The 18,866-nt window shown below is 47.5% G+C and overlaps 1 protein-coding gene across 15 annotated transcripts in view; it reads left to right on the forward strand.

The window, feature by feature from the left end:
* Limch1 (LIM and calponin homology domains 1) overlaps nt 1-18,866 on the forward strand; it is a 320,820-nt gene that overhangs the window by 257,856 nt on the left and 44,098 nt on the right. For 7 of the 15 annotated variants that reach the window (XM_037209070.1, XM_028882266.2, XM_037209072.1 and 4 more), the window contains 7 exons: nt 1,271-1,386; nt 1,489-1,600; nt 6,418-6,453; nt 10,944-11,070; nt 12,482-12,639; nt 12,822-13,230; nt 16,424-16,645. In XM_037209070.1, coding sequence (XP_037064965.1) covers nt 1,271-1,386; nt 1,489-1,600; nt 6,418-6,453; nt 10,944-11,070; nt 12,482-12,639; nt 12,822-13,230; nt 16,424-16,645 — 1,180 coding nt within the window. The remainder of the gene's footprint in view (nt 1-1,270; nt 1,387-1,488; nt 1,601-6,417; nt 6,454-10,943; nt 11,071-12,481; nt 12,640-12,821; nt 13,231-16,423; nt 16,646-18,866) is intronic. The other 8 variants (XM_028882260.2, XM_028882261.2, XM_028882263.2 and 5 more) reach the window with 2 other exon arrangements.

The raw sequence follows: 18,866 nt of genomic DNA on the forward strand, positions 1-18,866 counted from the left end.
ATTCAACAAAAACCAACCATCTAACAACAAAATGCCAAGAGTTTGATGAGGTGCATTACAGGGACCTCCAGAGATGACATACATTTGATAGACTCTTCCACACAACAGCAGAAAAACAGTGTTAGGGGTCCATCGTTGGGGAAACACATGTGTGAGGTTAAATGGCAGGTGTCTATTTCCAGTCTGTTGTCATGGGGACCAGTACCTGAGAGGGCCAGTGATCTCCACAGACATCCCTTTGGGCCTAACCATTGAACACCATTTTATTAGTTGACCGACTTGAAATAATTAGATGGAATATCATAATGATACTGCCCGTGTATCTTCTGAATACATAAAACCTGGCTCATGTCACAACATCCCCGTCTCCCGTCTCCCAGTTAGAAGGTACTTGGGGACATCATGAACTCAGTTTTGGACATCCAAGTAGACCTATTAAAAAGGGGCTCTCCCTCCCCCTAAGCTTTCAGCATGTCTGGTAAATCACACCCGGGACAAGATAGCACTCACCTCTTCCCTGGAGGCCCTCTTCTGGCATTTCAGGCCTGTCATCGGGTCTCCCTTCTCTTAGGCAGACCAGAACATTTCTCATTCTCCTGCTTCTCCTAGAACCTCCATCCCACCCACTTGGTAGGAGCCATGTAACAGTCTTTTGTTGTTGTTGTTGTTGTTTTTCGAGACAGGGTTTCTCTGTGTAGTTCTGGTGCCTGTAGACCAGGCTGGCCTGGAACTCACAGAGATCTGCCTGGCTCTGCCTCCCAATTTCTTGGATTAAAGGCGGGCGCCACCACCGCCCGGTCGGTCGTGTGACGTTCTTCATGGGGGAAGAAAACATAGCATTCCTCCCAATACTTTGTCCTTGATACCCAGAGGAGGTGGGAGGCGGTCCATGACCTGTACAATCTCTGGAGCTCCAGACTGGTTGACACCAAAAGAGGAAAAGCTGTCCATATAAACGTGGTAGGAGCACATGGTGAGGCTTCAGGATTTCTGTGTCTGAGAGCAGGATGGGGCGAGAAACTGCATGAGAAATGCGGCTTTGGGTCCTCAAGTGTTCATGGGCCACTACTCAGTCCTGCAGTGAGTAGGTCATACCAGGCCCTCTCGGTGTGTCTGAGGCCTTTGGAGAACTCACACTCTGCCCTCTAAATCTGATCATGTCACCTCTACTAACTGGCCGGTGGAATGACAGCCGAGGATCTCTCTTAGTCTTTCAGTCATAACCCTCTACCTTTTGTCTCCTGACACCATGCTACTTGGTTAACATTAGGATAGTGCGTCACGGCACAGATGACTGTCTCCAAAAGGTCCCGTGCCTGGCGCCAGTGCCGGAGTCCCAGGAAGAGCAGGTCTGCGTTCAAAGCGACAACCCAAGGACAGAGGAAGGTGAGGCCCAGCATATCCTGCCTCCCAGAGGTGGAGGCTGACAGACAAGCAGGCTTTGGGTGAAGCGTCTTCGCATAACAAAACTGTCCTCTTTGACTCTAGTTACACCCACGCAGCTGCCACAGAATGGCAGAGAACAAAGTGAAGAAGTTATTCAAAAAGAGCCTGAGGTGCTGCCGAGAGCGGAAAGACCGGAGGAGTGCAGTGGACCCCTGTGAGCCTCCTGCCTGCCTTGTGTGTTACGCCGCCCGCCGCCTCTGCTGTGTGTGGCCGCTGTGTGCCTAGATAAGAGCTGCGCATCCCTGTGTGCCCTCGGTGACTGAATCAGTGGGGGAGTAAAGTCATCTAAAGGGATGTGCCCGTCCGCCTGTCTGCACTAGTACTGGAGTTGTGCTCCTGGAGCACAGACTGGATGAAGATTTTAGCCTTTGCATGCGGCGGGGACTGGCTTGATTCCCTCCTCAACAATGGTGAAAAGTAGAACGGGGACCTTTCCCAAGTACCAGCTGCATGACCGAGGCCTGGCCGGATTCAAAGGGGGATTTCCTATGCAGCTGCTCCGTCTCCAGGCACTTGTGCCTCAATTAGTGTCAGTAAATGGCACGATTGAATTCCTTTAGCAGTAAATGGTCTCTAACTGGCTGGACCAAATGTTGCCCTAAAGCATGTCCTCTGGCTTCCGGGTGGGAGCCTTTGGGAACAGAAGCAAAGTCCGCGAAGACAACAGCTTCTTCCTGGAGTGGCTGTGGACTACGAGGCCCTCAGAGCAAGATGGCTGATTTATGAAAAGATGATATGTATGATGACTGGAGAACTGGGGTGCTCCCTAGACATCCCAGATCCAAACCGTTCTAGTTTCTTTTGTACAGTAGCAGAATGTAATCTGCTGAGGGTATACCCAGGAATGATCAGAGCTCAGGTTATCCTGTGCCCCGTGACTTGATTTCTCCCATCGGGGCCTTGCCACATGCTTTGAGTGTATTACTAATGCATCATGGTGTATCAAGGCCACTCACCTGCTTTGGCTAGAAGATACGGAATGATTGACACTGGGCCAGTCAGTGCCGAGTGTTTCTCTCTTTTGCATGTAAGCAGATATGAGGAGTAGTTGAGTAATGAGCTTACCTGTTAACCATTCTTTTTGATCTTCGTCTTGTGGGCAGACTAAGTAAAGAACTCTTCTTTGTTCCTGGCTCACAGAGGAGCCTTTGGCAAAAGGGTCAGACTTTGGTCCAACTTACTTGATTTTATGGATTTCAGGCCAAAGAAGACAAACAACATTCATAAAATTTGCAATGTTTTCAGCATTAGCCAACCTCACTGCCATCTGGTGGCAGGATTTCTATCCTACTTTCTGATTGAGTTAAGATCCTGGAGTTCAAGGTCCTATGTGTGGAAGCTGGTGTTGTCATTTAATGAGACGAATTGTGTGTGTGTGTGTGTGTGTGTGTGTGTGTGTGTGTGTGTGTGTGTGTATGTGTGTGTGTGTGTGTTATAACTACCCAATGCTGGTCAGTGAGAGAGAAGTGCTTTGCTATCTCTTAAGCTCAGGATGAAGCAGAAAGTACTGGCATTCTGCTTCTCAAAAGCCCTTGATGGCCCTGGGTCAAGGACACAGTGGGGGCCAGGAAGAGCATTAACTGATCCAAATTTAAAAAATAAGTATCCTAGCCATCTTTATAAGCTGATTTGACCCAGAGTTTCTATGCTCCTGGATAATAACAGTAGTAATATCTTATTACAATGATGTCCAGGGAGCAGGTCCAGCAGTTGTGCCTTACCGTAGATGTGGAGTAAGTTGTGTCCTCTTCTGTGTGTGTCTGTTCTCTCTCCAGCTCACCTCTGAAAAATCACAGGCAGCTTGAGTGGATAGTCTTTCATTTCACAGATGAGAAACATGGCAGGTGAAAAGCGAAGTGTTTGGGTCCCACTCGCTTCCCAGGTTGAAGCTGGTTAAGTTGTGACAGAGTGGACTGAGTGATCAGCCTTGCCCGCCATGGTCACTCAGCTTCCTGATGTCCCCGCCTGAGGCTTTATTCTGGATCCCTGGGCTGCTCTAGAGCAAACCAGAGGGAAAGGAAAGAAGGAGGCGGGCCTTACAGGCTGGGCACTGGTGCATTCTGGGTGCATTTCTGGGTTTCACACACGACCTTTGAGAGTGTGGATTTCTGTTGCAGATGGGAAACCAAACTCCAGGACATAGCCCAGAATTAGCACACCAAGATTTAAACTTAGCTCTTAGTGGAAAACCCCTTGAAGGGGAACTTCAAGGCATTGCCTACACAAGTCACAGGAAGAGTCACGGAGGCCTGGTGAATTCCTAACACATTCTATCTGCCACTCATTTGTAGTTCATATTAGGATGAATAGTTAATGTAAGTGGAGAGACCCATGAACTTTATGACATCTTTTAAAAAATTTTGGAGTGTGTTTGTATGAGAGAGAGAATGAATGAATGAATGAGAATGCCCACATGCCAGTAGGGGTCAAAGAACAGCCTGCAGGAGTTGGATCTTTCCTTCTACCATGTGAGTTACTAAAAAACAAAAACAAACAAAAAACCCAGGCTTGGTGGCAAGCCCCTTTCCCTGCTGAGCCGTCTCCCAGCCCATGCCATGCTCCTCGATCGAGCCAACCCCCACACTCTGAGAATTTGTGTTTCCTTTTGACAAAGGTTTACTGAGTAATTACTATGTGCAGAATGCACAGCTGAGTGCATGTCCTAGGTGAATGGTAAAAGCCATTGTCAGCTCTCACTTCAAATTAGTTTGGCGTACAGGGACCTCCCGCTGGATCCTTTGTGGATTCTGAGATGCTCTGTTAGAGCCAGGGTCAGTCAGTATCTGACTTGTTTCTGTTACCTTCCCCTGCCCTCAGATTGGGACTTGGTTAACTGACTCTTCTGATAGGCTGCCCATTCTTACTGGCTCTTCTTCTTTGCATTGAAGAACCTTCTGAGAGAGAGAGAGAGAGAGAGAGAGAGAGAGAGAGAGAGAGAGAGAGAGAGAGAGAGATGGATGTTTGATAACTGAAAAAAACCCCTTGAATCCCAAGTGCTAATTATCTTCCTCTTACCAGCAAAGGCAGTTTTACTTACATTTATGCCCTCTAACAGATTGGTCAGAGGAAATTCCTTAGATCCAGGAGCACACAGAAAAGGGCTATAAAGGAAGGCAATCTTCAGGGCGTGCCTGTTCCTTCCAGTGCTCCAAAATACCCCTCGGGGGCCTCCTCTGGCCACTGCGGAGGGAAGACAATCAGGAAAGTTCTTGCATAGTGAGACTTAGAATTTTGTAGGAATCCGTTTATCTGCCCAGATGTCCATGAGTGCTGTTAATTGTTCTGTGAAGAAACAGTTGAAATTCAGATATACCCCGAAGCCAGCACTGTAGAGGTGTTAGCTGGCGTGAGACTGTGTGTGCACAAGTTCACTGTCCAAATTGCACTCTGCTTCAATCGGACACGAATAAGACGTCCAGATCATGACACGAGACCACACAACTGCTGGTTAGCTATTCCCCATTAACCTTCACTCAAGAATAACTTCCCTTTCAAAGATGAGTTAGCAAGCTCCGCGTTTGAATACGTGTATTCCAAGACCTTTTTACTCACTGAAGCCCAGGTATCCAGAACTTACGATTGATGCTGCTTATGTTTTCTCTCTCTGGTGGGGAGGAGCCTCATCATGCGCCTTGCAGTTGTGGCATTTGGGGCACACTGAGACTCTTACTTAAACTGGCACCTTCTGGAAATGCCCCTGGAGAACAGAATGAGTCTTCCATCGCAGAGGCGGAGCCCCACAGCCCTTTCCTTGGCTTGCTGTGGCCATTCCAACAGAAATCTGGGGGTTTACCCACGTATGGATTACTTGCCCTGTGAACAAAATAATAATTACCAATAAGTTAGAATGTTCTAGAATGATGAAAGTTGAAGAAATGTGTGTGTGTGTGTGTGTGTGTGTGTGTGTGTGTATACACGTGTACATTGTGGGGTACTTTCTCTAAACGTACAAGAAGAAACCTTCAGAAATTACCTGATAGGACACTAATCATGGAACAAGGTAATGTTTTGCTGACAGTTTGGAGGTATGATTTCGGGGAAGCTAGAAGCAGGATAGAGGCTCCTTACAGCTACAGTTCTTTATCCACATTCAGAATGCCGAAGTGAAGTAGCCTTTCAGGGACAGAAAAGGACGGTGCCTCTCAACTCTGACCCTTGCTCAAGGGTATGTTCATGGGAGCTGTCCATCCAGATGTGTGCTTCCATAGGGTGATGTTCTCTTCTTAAATCCTGTCTGCTGTGTAGACACATTTAGCCCTAACATATCACAGAGGATACAGCTTTCTAAACGCAAATTATCAGAAGAATAGAAAAGATTAGGAAAGTCTTTGGTCTTTTCCATTGTGGGATAGCCTCAGTCTGGTTTTGATTAAGACAACCCGTTTTCTAGGAATTGTGGTTTTTGTCAAATGCAGACGGAAGGTACTGATTGGGGGTTCTGGCTGAAGTTCTGCTTTCCTCTTAGAAAACTGTAGAACTAGTCTTTGATGTTGTCTGTGCAGATGCATTAACACATCAGGTCAGCTGGGGGAGGGTGCGTGTATGTTGCATGCCCAATACAGTCCATTACCACCGACGACACAGAGGCATGAGCGGTTTAACTGTTTGCGGCCGGCCAACCATGGTGTGCTTGTGTTTTAAGCTGCCTTTTCCAAGCACCGTGGGTTACACCTAAACTTCTTTATGTTTACGTTGGACAGAGTTTTTCTTTGTGGGCAGCATGGGATTATTTGATTTCTCTTCTGGGTTTTAACACAAACGTCATACCCTTTGGAAATATCGAGGCTTTAGTTTTTTAGTAGCTAATGAATATTGCTATTGGTGTGATGACATTTCTCTTTCAGCATGACCAGCCAAGAAGGTTTGGTATACATAAACTGATTTCTGCCACAGTTTGCTTTTTCAGGTCGGTCCCATCATCCACTCTTTGCCAACCCTCTAATTTTTTTTTTTTCTTATTTGATCTTGTAGATACGGTCCGAGAACTCCTGTGTCAGATGACGCAGAGTAAGTGGCGTCGCATTCGTAGGATTACATTAACCACTAGCCTAAACTGCATGCTTTCACTACTTACCACTAATTGGCATGCACCGGATGCCGCAGCGAGCTGCATGGTGGGCCCAGTCCACAGCAGAGCATGTGGGGCCACCAGGCAGAGTACGTTCCGTGCAGGGAGGAGGAAGAAGCGACGTAAACCTGATGCTAATGTTGAGCTGATGCTTCAGCTTTGCTTTCCATTTTTCGTAGCTGGGCATGGCTCAAGTTGCTCTTTTGATTTGGACATTGGTACCCTTTCTGCATTAGGAAGTCAGGGAACTAATGGAATTAGGAAAGGGGTGTCAGGAGTTTTGCAGTTTAACCCTAATGCACTGGGGCTTAGCATACACAATGAAGTAGTCATTCCTACAGTCACATTCCTCCCCCCCCTCCCCGAACTAAGAAAATAAATCCTAACCACTAATTATAGATTCAGAAGCCCAAGTCCCTACCAGGTTGGAGTCATATAAACTGTGGGATGCTTAAGACCCAAACATTGGGGTTTTGTTCAAGTCCCATGGCATAGTAAGGGGTCAGGGGTATAAAACAGGACCTGGGTTCCTCTGCCTGCCACTGGCTTTTCCTCCCACACAGGGGTCTCTCCCTCACTCAACACCTTACATCCCAGTTCGAGAAGAATCTGAACTGTCCCATCTGTGACCTTAAAACTCTGTCCCACAGCTGGATTTCCTGTGAGCAGATCATTCTGCACCAGATACATAAGGCAGAAGGGGTTTTCATAATAATATCCTTCTCAGGTCTGAACAATTGGTCTTTCAAGAAACAGGATTTAATATTTCATTCCGACATCTGTTACACAAAAGCATGAGGCCTGGACAGGGATGACTCCGTCCCCGGAAGGCTGAATGCTGCCTGTTCTCCTTGGCCAAGGTGTCCAGGTCACAGAGAGGAGTTTAAATCGGGGTGTAGAACCCACAGATGACACAATAATGGTGTTTGAGCAGAGGAAGGACTTTAAACGATGTTTTCCCATCGTGCTTTTCCCATGTTTGTGTTGGAGACGTCAGCCTAGTTTCGACCCTTAGCCCTAAGCATTCCTATTCCATCCCCAAGTTGTGATGGGCAATCTAGAACTGTATAGTTACCTGGGAGACAGAACCTCCATGCCTCAAAAGTGAAATTCAGCCTGCGCTTGACTTAAGCAGTCTCTGAGACCGAGTCCCGGCTGTTACTCGTAAACCCCGCAGTGGCAATATTTCACATCCCTGACAGGAGGAGGGTGTGAGATTGACAGGTGAGACACTACTCGGATCTGGTGAGCAGCAACATTGTGATAGAATGGATTTGTTCTTCCCTGATGCAAAGCTGCCGTGCAATTTGCCCAAAGCAGATCTTGGGGAACTCCTAAAAGGTGAAGGGAAGAAAGCTACGTTCAAAGGAGTTTAGATCTTCCCCACACTTGCCTCTGAAACCTCGGCCACAGCAAAGCTTAGTGGCCAGTTAAAGGGACCAGGCACAGAGCTTCCCTCTCCAGTGTTTATAAAACTGTCCTGTGGACCAGGAAGAGGTCAAGGAACTTCTTGTCCAGAGGTTCGATTTGAGAATATACAAAGTGCCAGATTAACTGCTTAGAGCTGACACGGTTGACGTGAAGTCATGTGGGAACAAGAGCAAAAGGTGCTACCAAGAGTTCATTTTTAAATCAGAGATGTGTACAGTTCTTACTTTTCCCCCCTCTCCTTTTTCCAAGTTCTTGAAAGGCAATTCCTGACATAAGCTACAGTGATGAATAATTGTCACATTAAGATACAGCCCAGTGACAACACAATGTGTCCTGATAACAGGGCAGTCAGGGTAGATCTACCGTAGAGATGGTGAACCCTCCACCTTCTGGCCCATCCAGAGTATCTCTGTAAGTTAATTTCACCTCCTCCCCTTTACTCCACTGAACATTGCTCTTCTCTCCACATGCCTCAGCCAGAGGAGCCTGCCTCTTGGGAGCACCATGAGGCATTTTATTCTGAACTTTTTTACTCCAGACTTTTGCCTCAGAAATCATCTTCGGGTGCCACCAGAGGCAGGTCAGGCCCATCTCTCAGAAATGTTCGCTTGCACCCAAAACTGAGTCTTGGGCTCTGCAGCCAGCAACCTGTGTCCCACCAGCCTGGGACATAAGCATCGGTGCTGAGGACGGGTGGAGTCCAGGTCACAGTATTCTGGAGGCTGGTTTCTCCAGAACGCCTCACGCCATCTCTGCCCCACCCCACACCCAGACCCACACTTCTTCATTCAGATGTGAAGTTCAGCCTCTGAACTGAAGAACATTTTCTAAACGGTGACTCAGCCCATTTTCTGCTATTGTCAATTTTCAACTTTTTCAGTTCTTTTTTTTTTTAATAAATGACAAAAATGTCACAATTTTGCTGTTTTTTTTTCCTTTTTTTCCCTTTTTTTTTGGCAAGTTGTTAGAATTTTTTTGAAATGAAAGGATAGGGATGAAGTTGTTAGGATTTCTTTTAAATTGGAGGGAAGGGGGAAGGGAGCAGGCAAGTGAGGGCCACTTAATTGTTGTGCCTTTGGCCGAGTTTGGGCTGGGGTAAGTCAGAGCTTCGCAGTGGGAACAGAGATAGAAAATCAAGGCTGAGGAAGGAGGCCGAGGCCTCTCGTTCCCTCCATGAACAGCTAGCGAGCAGGCTGAACCCCACACCTTGGAGAAGGCAGCTACTTCCTTCCCACCGCTGTAGAAGCCACTGTGTAGCTGCCTACTAGGCAACCCAGAGTTCTGCCCTTTGGAACTCCCAGGCAGCAGATTGAGAGGCCTCCTCTCTCCACACCTTGCTGACTGCTTGGTCCTGTAAGATACTCAGCTCAGAGACGCTTACCCATCCAAAGGCCTTAGTAGAAATCGTAATTTGCCTTAAAGAATAACTGGATGGATTGGATATTTTAAAGGTAAAATTTCCCTCTCCTCGCCCCCCCCCCTTTAACTCTAAAGTGTATGAGTTTCAGTCTATTTCTAGAAAGCCTACTTAGGTGATTTTTTTATCTTAAAGTTAAAAAAAAAAACAGCAAAAAACAACACAGGCAAGACTTTTCTTCTGAACCCTGTAAATTCCCAAACCTTTCTTGATATTAGTAAGTAGTGTAAAATAGATGAAAAAGACCCCGGCCCCTTTCCCCTTTGATGGGGAGGGGGAGGTTTATTTTTCTACAAGGCACAGCTTTGGAAACCAGCATTCCCAGGAGAGAAGGTAACAGCAGCTAGCTTCCCACTGTGCCCTGTCACCCCTCTCCTGACAGAACCCTCAGATTCAAAAGGAAGTCTTTGCAGTTGGATCCCTAGAACCCTCTGGAGGAAGACAGTCTTTGAGTTTTAGGTCTCAGATTAGATGTTAAACGTCCGGCACCTGGAGAAAGGGGCGAGGAACCCAGCCATCCATGCAGATCCATCCAACGGTGCTGCCGCCCTTGGCGCATGGCTTTGTTCTTGTTTCTCCCAGAGGTTATGCTGGCTTCCGCAATGGATTACCGCCATCTTCTTTCTACACCTAGGGGACCTTCAAGGTTTCTCCATTACTTCTTGCCTACGCGACCCGTGTGATCCATTCCGTCTCAGAGCCTATCGTTTCTTTAAGGGGGGTGGGGTGGGGAGGAGGGCTTTGCGTGGCCGCTACTTCTGCGTTCCCTGCTGCGTCAGTCAGTGCTTGCTCTTAACGGGTCTGTTGAGCCCCCGTGCGTGGTCTTAGGGAGCTCCCACAGAATTTATCAACCACACGCACAGCCGAAAGGTTTGCTTGTCTTCGTTACCTGCCCTTTTTGCCTTCGAAAGTAAGTTAAAAAAAATCCCGACAAACAAATAAACCAAAACGATTGTAAACACATTAGGGTACAAAGTGTACCCCGAGTTATATATTTATCCCATCCGCTTATTACAGAATGCCTTATTTTCTTGATTCCAAGATGTACTATCAATTACATAATTGTATAGAGAAGAAAAAAAATAACCACAGCCTGCCCAGCATCAGTTTAAATATGCAACAGTGGGTGTCTTACTCTTGAGGCCCTATGCTTTTTTTTTTTAAGTGATGAAGAAATTGCTTCTGGGCATGTAGATCAGACCAGCCCTCTCTTTCCACCACGAAGTCACACTGCAGTGGCCATGTGCCGGTCCCCGCAAATTCTCCCTCAATTATATTATACCTTTAAATGAGAAGAGGGCAGGCCTTCGGATGCTTTCTCCCAGCCCTTATCTGGCACCTTTCTAGAAAGCTGCCCCCTTCAGGGTCACCGATGAGGACAAAGACATCCCCTCTAGGCTGTGCTGCGGCTGCTGGTGACTGCTTCCCGTTGCGGAGCCGCGAAGAGGCGGCGGCGGCTCTCAGCCCGGTAGCGCCCCCAGGCGGCGATGCTCAGTGGCGAAAGGAGCCTGCAGCCCGCCCGCCCGCGCTTGCTCGCTCATCGCGCTCGCTTTTTGTTTTTGCTCTCTCTCTCGGCATCAGGAGCACGAGTATGTTTGACATGCGGTGTGAGGAGGAGGCAGCGGTGCTGCCGCACAGCAGGGCCCGCCAGGAGCAGCTGCAGCTGATAAATAACCAGCTGAGGGAAGAGGACGACAAATGGCAAGATGTGAGTTCGGGCCAAGGCCGCGCGGGCAGTTGGGGAGGGACTCGGGCGACCACCGGGCTGGGAGGGTAGACTTGGACTTCAAAGGCCCGCTGGGGGAGGGCCGGGCCGCCCCAGCATTACAGACGGAGACCACACCAGTGGGAAGATGAAAGAAGGGGTCTGTAGGGACGCGGAGAGAGGAGAAACTGACGCTGGTGCGTATCAGCAGGTACTCTGGACCAAAGGCTTGGTCACAAAGAGAACGGGTGGGAGGCAGGCGACGGGGATAAGCACAGAGCTGCGGTGTGCTGTCTTTGAATATGCTGTGTTTCAGACTGATGGATGGCCACGGTGACTGCAACTGTCAGCGTTAATTGCACCAGTAGCAGGCACTGTCCTAAATGCTTTGCTCTGGGTAATTCATCCCCGAGTGACTCTGTACTAACAATGGTTAGCGTCCAGCACCCACAGGTAGAATCCCAGCCCAGCCAAACCACTGCCCCAAGTTCCACAGCTGGTGAACAGAGAGGCGAGATTCAAACCTGGAAAAGAAGGTGCCAGAGGCTGGCGAGAGCTTGGAGGTAGTGTGCTGAGGGCAAAGAGCTACTGCAGGGCGAGCCTGGGCTTAGCAAGGAGAGAGGATCGTTTTATTTGCTTCTCACAGAGCAGGTGCTCATCCACCATTAGTCCAAAAGTTAATTTCTCCAAAGTTGGCACAGTGTAATGACAATATGTCCATCGGTCTAGGCACCTAAGTGTGGGGGGCACATTGAACCCCACAACTTGTAAGCAGAGTTGGAACAACCACCCCCATTTTAGAGAAGATAAAAATGAGTTCAGAGAGGCTAGGAAACCGGACAGTGCGTGAGCAAGAGAGAGCCAGGCTATTTCCCACAGCTCCATTGTGGCCCTCTGACCCAGAAGCCTCAGCCGTAACCACCTGAAGGACAGGTCCTCCGCCACTCCTAAGGATTCCGAGGAATTCACACCTACAGAACCAATGGATCTGTGGGGCTCAACTCCAAAGCCATGTTTTTTCGCCCCGCCTTTACCCCCATCCAAGAGAAAACTGTACACGACTCCCTACCATTCTCTTGCCAGGATACCTATTTCCGGTGCTGAGGTGGGGATAGAGTAGAATGCAGGTTACCTCGCGAGACAGTTCTCTCAGATTTGCCCAGCAACGTAAAGGATGATTGCCTCTACCACACCCCAGTGTTGCGTAAACTGCTGCCCTGTGGATGATCGTGTGCACACTTTCCGCTTCTTTCCCTGCCTTCCAGACATCCTTGTTCCAACCAGACCTTCACGGGATCCTGTGGAAGTATCCCTAGTACAGTGCCTCGGCGCTTCCAGGTCTATGAGTCACGGGAAGGGAATTCCGTGCGAGCTGAGAAAGAACATGGTATCTCTCTCTCTCTCCCCTCCGCAGGACCTGGCTCGTTGGAAGAGCCGTAGAAGAAGTGCTTCTCAGGACTTAATCAAGAAGGAGGAAGAAAGGAAAAAAATGGAGAAGTTGATGTCTGGAGAAGACGGGATAAGCGAACGCAGGAAAAGCATCAAGACGTACCGAGAGATTGTCCAAGAAAAGTGGGTCTTTCTGTTGTCGGGGTGCAGTAGTGTCTAGCCGTGGTTTTTGTAAGCATGGACTTTTGCCATCACAAAGGCTCCCAGTGCTGCTGCTTACAGTTTGGTTTTACTCTTGCCTCAGTGGGGGTCTTTGCAACCTTCCCAGCCTCTCATTGCTCTTCTTCCCGTGCCCCACCTTGCAGAGAGCGGAGAGAGCGGGAACTGCACGAGGCCTATAAGAACGCCCGGTCACAGGAGGAGGCGGAGGGGATCCTCCAGCAGTACATCGAGAGGTTCACCATCAGCGAGGCTGTGCTCGAACGCTTGGAGATGCCAAAAATTCTGGAAAGAAGCCATTCCACGGAGCCAAACTTGTCCTCCTTCCCGAATGACCCCAGCCCCATGAAGTACTTGCGGCAGCAGTCACTGCCCCCACCCAAGTTCACTGCCACGGTGGAAACCACCATCGCTCGCCCCGGCCTCCCGGAGACCAGCGCGGCAGGCGGCAGTGGGTCTCCAAGCAAGACCGTCGCTCCCCACGCAGTGCCTATGCTGACACCCAGGCCTTACTCGCAGCCCAGGAACTCTCCCGAGGCTCTCAAGACGTTTAAGGTAGGATGGGTTCTTTGGGAGGAAGAATGGAAAGCGGAACTCTGGGTCGTTTGTGGAGAGAAGCCTTCCTGACTCAAGAAAAAAAAAATGCAATAATTTTTATCAAACAAAAGCCAAACATGTTAACACTGACAATAATGCATTTATATTTCAGGCGATTCAGATACTTAAGGGATGGGCGTTCCACTCAGTACTGTTGTTACTCTCTGTGGTTGATGAGTCTTCTCCATAAGCAAGGGCCTAGTCCTGGTTTGTTGATGATGTGGTTTCTCTTAGAGCAGTGTAAGCAATTCCTAATTTAGCGATACTCCACATCTATAGTTATCTGGATGCGTGGCAAACTCAAAGTGTATTTGCTTTTAGTTTAAATAGAAAAATACACAGCTATATCTTAAGGAAGAAATTGACACTGTATCCAAAGAGTTGCTGCACTTGGGAAAGATAACGCAAGGCCCACACGGTAGCATGGGGTGTGTTCATCATCAGATAAGACAAAGTTTTTCTTGAGCGGTAAACTGCTGAATTACTGAAGAGTGTGTTAAATCATTTTTAAGAACCAAAGACTCTTTGGCAACCCAACACATTTTCACTTGCTCATATTCCAGTGTCCACCTGTACTGTGGGGGAGCATTCACCCTGGACCCTAAGCTCCTTTGACTCCAAAGACAAATCAGTTCACATCGTCCTTGTACCCTCCGTGAGTTTTGTAGTAGATGTCAAAAGTGGGCTTCATCACTAGCAGTTGTTGCCATTCAGACTGGCGAGAAGTTTGCCTAACTCAACTATCTGAGAGTGAGTGCAGGGGACCTTTATCGCAACTAACCGAGAGTGAGTGCAGGGGACCTTTATCTCAACTAACCAAGAGTGAGTGCAGGGGACCTTTATCACTGGCCTTCAGAGAGACCCCAAACCTACCTTCTGACTTAGGTTGAAATAAATCTAAAGACATCTTTAAAATCTGTATCTTAAGCTTTGCTAGCATAAAAAAAAAAAAGATGCATGTCTGTCCATTTCATCCAGATTGAATTAAAATGTTTGTGCCTTACAGGGTAAGAACTGTATCTTTATTTTTCATGGCTCCATCTGAAGAGCCTGACATTGACAGACACCCAGGACATAGTAGACATTCAGCAAAAGTAAATAACTTAATTCTTCCTGAGATTAGCCATAGAAGTTGAAGACGTGTGTGTGTGTGTGTGTGTGTGTGTGTGTGTGTGTGTGTGTGTGTGTGTGTGAGATCTGTGCCTACCAGTGTCCTCAGTGGTTGAAATATTTGAGTACCTTCCTTCACCCGGGGCCAGGATGGTGTAACATTCGATGAAAGCATTACATTGAGGTGGGCCAGACAGAGGTGAGAATACATTTCCATAACTGATATCAAAGGCATCTGATCACATTAGTTAGATGTCCACTTCCCCTCACTTACGTAAATGGTACAGCATGACCACGTCATGGTTAAGATAGAAGACTTTATGACGAAAGTTAGGTGCTGAGGAAACCTTGTCATTTTTGTTCGGCAGCCTCTCTCTCCTTCACTGTGTGTATAGGGTGTGGGGGTGTATGCCCACAACAGCCGGACACCTTCTCAAAAATACGTGAACAGTCCTTGTCAAGGTGACGTGTAAATAGGACGGTGGTTACTAGATTAGAGAGGTGAGACAGCTGATAAGAATGTGCACACGTGCATGTGTGCGCGTGTGCGTGTGTGTGTGTGTGTGTGTGTGTGTGTGTGTGTGTGTGTGTGTACATGTTCCCACAACAGCAAGACCCTTTCTCAAAATTAATGAGTAAATAATCTGTAGCATAATTTTAGGGGGAAAAAAGACTAAAGGAAGATCGAGGTGATGCACTTCAAGGATTGGTTTTCAAAAACAATCCTGCTTCAAACCTGCCATTGGGTTTTTGTCGGTTTAATGGTTTAGAATCATCATTTTGGAAAATGAAGTAGGCAAGAATACAATAGAAAAAGTCACACAGATCACACTCAGTAAAGATAAGTGTACTGTTTATCTGTCTCTACTACATTCATTCGTGTGTGCTGTTGTGGTGTCAATTTCTTTCTTTCTTTTTTTTTTTTCTAATTTTTTTTAGCTTTTCAAGACAGGGTTTCTCTGTGTTGTTTTAGTGCCTGTCCTGGAACTCACTCTGTAGACCAGGCTGGCCTCAAACTCACAGAGATCCGCCTGCCTCTGCCTCCTGAGTGCTGGGATTAAAGGCGTGCGCCACCGCCGCCCGGCTGTGTTGTCGATTTCTTATCGGTGGCAGGCGATAAAGCATGGCGGCCAGTAGCACAAGGTAAACAGCAGCCGGTGTCCGACCTTCTGTTGTTTCTTTCAAAAGATTTCAGAAGAACAGGCAGTAGTGTGTTAGGTGTTGTCCAAGTCCTGAGCATGCTTTAGACATCCAACCCCACAACAGCACAATGAGGAAGGTCAAGTTGTGTCCAAATCGGCGTTTTTACACACACACACACACAGTCAGAAACTTGCTGGAGATTGCAGAGCTGCTGAGAGGTAGCGTCAGAACTGGATCGGGGGTCATCTCACCACAGACCGTCCGCCTCAGACAGCGGAACAGAGGTTTCCAGAGGCCGGGCTGCCTCCTCTAAATATGGAGTGTGAAACCAACACTGTTGTAGTGAGCACGGGCTTTTTTTTTCCTCTTGAGGAAAAAAGTAGAATTATAAAATTAAATAGAAAATGAGATTTAGTTTTGGAATACAACATATCAGAATCCTTGCCCTCCGTGATAACTTGACGAAATACACCCCATCTCTCCACTCCAAGGCAGCCTGTAAAATGTTCTTGATCAGGTCCCACTTCACCAGTATGCTAAGCAGAAAAAAAAAAAACAATTTGAATTGTGGAATTGCCATCACGGCTTAAATTGAAAAGTGACTGAAACCCAAATATGTGGCGTGTGTTTAAGACTCCTTGATTTTTCTACACTTTCAAATGAATGCACACTGTAAATCAGATGAGCATGAAATGTCATCCAGTCATGATGTGACTGACAACCTCAAAGAAACGCCCTTACAGATGACATTGACCGAAGACTGGCTTCTCGGACCCCTGATTCCTTTTTGAGATGGGGACATACACAGGGAATTCTTTAAGGCCATTCGGAATGTGTGTTTGGTTATCATCTTTGGTTGTGGAACACTGTGTTTTCTTGTTCATCCTGGCCTTTATAGGTAGATGGGAAGATCAGCATGAATGGAGACATGGCCCACAGAGATGAGGAAGAAAAGGAGAAAGAAGGGCCCTCCGCGGCGGAACCGGGCCCCTCCTTAACCAGGTCCCAGCTGTTTGAAGGCGTGGCCACAGTGCACGGTTCTCCTGTGCAAGTGAAGCAAGGAGGCAGCAGCATTGAGATCAACATCAAGAAGCCAGACTCCGCTCCCCAGGAACCGACAGTAAGACGCACCATTGCCCCTTGGGGTAATTCTGTCATGTAATCAGCTTCTGGAATAAGTTGGTCATGACGACGTTTCTTTCTTTCTCCTTGAGTACATACGTTGGCTAGAGCTTCATAGCATACAAAGTACTACAAACTACAAGGCCTCAACAGTAGAAATCGTCTCGGTCCTAGTCGATAAAAGTCCAAAACCAAGGATTACCCTTCTGTTGGCAGTGAGGGGGAGTCTGCCCTGGGCCTCTCCTCAAGCTCTTGATGTTTGCTGGAAATCTTGACTGCCCAATGTGTGTAGATACATCATCCCAACCTCTGCCTTCTTCTCCCCAGGGCTCTTCCTGTGTGGCTGTGCCAAAGTTTCCTGTTTATAAGGATATCAGTATGGCTGGATGCCTACTCCATTAACCTTAACTAAATTCAGCTGAAATAACCCTATTTCCAAATAAGATCATATTTGAAGGTTCTAAGGAAACTCAATTCAATCTAAAACAATAGACTATAATTAAAGATAATATAATTTGAGGATAATAAATTAACTTTTCTTCATATTAATGGTCTATTGTGTTACAGGAAAACATGTATCTTTAAATTATCCTTTTTCTCTATTTGTGAAAGGCATCATTAGACTTGGTTTTATGATTTGAAAATAACTAGTACCGATCTAGGTGTGGTGATATACACCTGTAATTCCAACACTTAGAAAGCTGAGGCAGGAGGATGGTGAGTTTAAAGTCAGCCTGGGCGTCATAGTGAGACCCTGTCCCAAAATAAGATGAGTGGTGCTGTCAGAACCTGACTTCTTATCTTTGATGATGTATCTCTTTTGTCTGTCTGTCTGTCTGTCTGTCTGTCATCTGTCTATCATCTATCATCTGCCTATTTAGCATCTATCATCCATCTATCATTTACATCTGTCTATCATCTATCTTTTATCTACCTACCTATCTACATACACACACACACACACACACACACACACACACACACACACACACGCATGCACGCACACACGCACGCACGCACTCACGCGCGCACGCACAGGCACACGCACATGCACGCATATATGTTTTTATTAGTTAAGAACCAAAAATTTGTTAAATATACAATCAATTTGTATTAGCTTCAACTTTTAAATTGGAGCTTGTCAAAGGCAGCAGGCCAGTCTTCAGTGAACAAGGCAGAAGGAGTGCCTTAAGAAGAGCGGCCGTGAGAACTCAGAACGGTGCGAGGTTTGCCCTTGGGCGTGTGTCCCGCCATCAGGAACTCAGGCCGCCTTTGCTTAGCCAGTCGAAGCTGTCACCCTGCACAGAGACAGCCAGGGTTTGGGGATTCAGGCCGCCCTCACCAGCAGCCAGCGTCCTACTGTGCTTTGGGGTTTATCTGATAGTTAAGGATGGATAAATAGTTGAGGTTTCCTCTCCAGCTCCTCAGAAGGTTTGGTCTGAAGGTAAACTTGCTTCCCGCCTCCACTCAGCATGAGGTACCCCCTTGCCAACCCCACACACTGGACCGGATAGCTTGGTCCTGTTCGCGGCCCTATGAGAATAAGTTTTGCCGGAATTGCTGAGAGGACGTTGTCCTCCCCACAGCCTCCCCGCCCCGTGCTCTGTGACAGAGCCTCACACGGGAAGAGGCCGAAGTCACTTCTTCACCAGGTGTCGTGACCCAGGCGGATGCTCATCTCCCGTACTGTAATTTTACTTCCGCTTTGTGTCTCTGCCACCACCTCTGGGGACACGTTACAGAGCGGCAGGACTGGGGGGTTGAGTTCTGCTGCCAGGAGGGGAGATCTTAACTAGTCAGATAAACGTTCACTTCCGCTCTTACATTTAAACTAGAAACCCCCCAGTAATTAAACACTGTAGAGCTGGGCTTGCTTTTCAGGGAGAGTTAGCAACTCTCTCCCCACTCCATGGTCCTCAGGAGCATTTTCGAGATTCCCTTCATTCTTAAGTTAACACTTAAGAAGCAGCATCCATGATATGAAATACATCATGTTATTTCAGAAGTCTGCGTGTCCCCATAAGAGGAACTCCAAAGGAAAGGCGACCTTGTGGCCTTTCTTCCCCACAGCCAACACTATCCTAGGCAGCCTCAGAGGACAGATCCAGACCCATGGGCAAGCCTGGGGTTTCTTCCTCTTGTGTAGTTTTTCCTAGTCAGGATTCATTTCTAGTTGAGTAAACTTGAGTGCTGGCAACAGAGGCTGACATTTATGATCT

This window comes from Peromyscus leucopus, chromosome 10 (genome assembly GCF_004664715.2).
Source record: "Peromyscus leucopus breed LL Stock chromosome 10, UCI_PerLeu_2.1, whole genome shotgun sequence".
NCBI classification, from domain to species: domain Eukaryota; kingdom Metazoa; phylum Chordata; class Mammalia; order Rodentia; family Cricetidae; genus Peromyscus; species Peromyscus leucopus.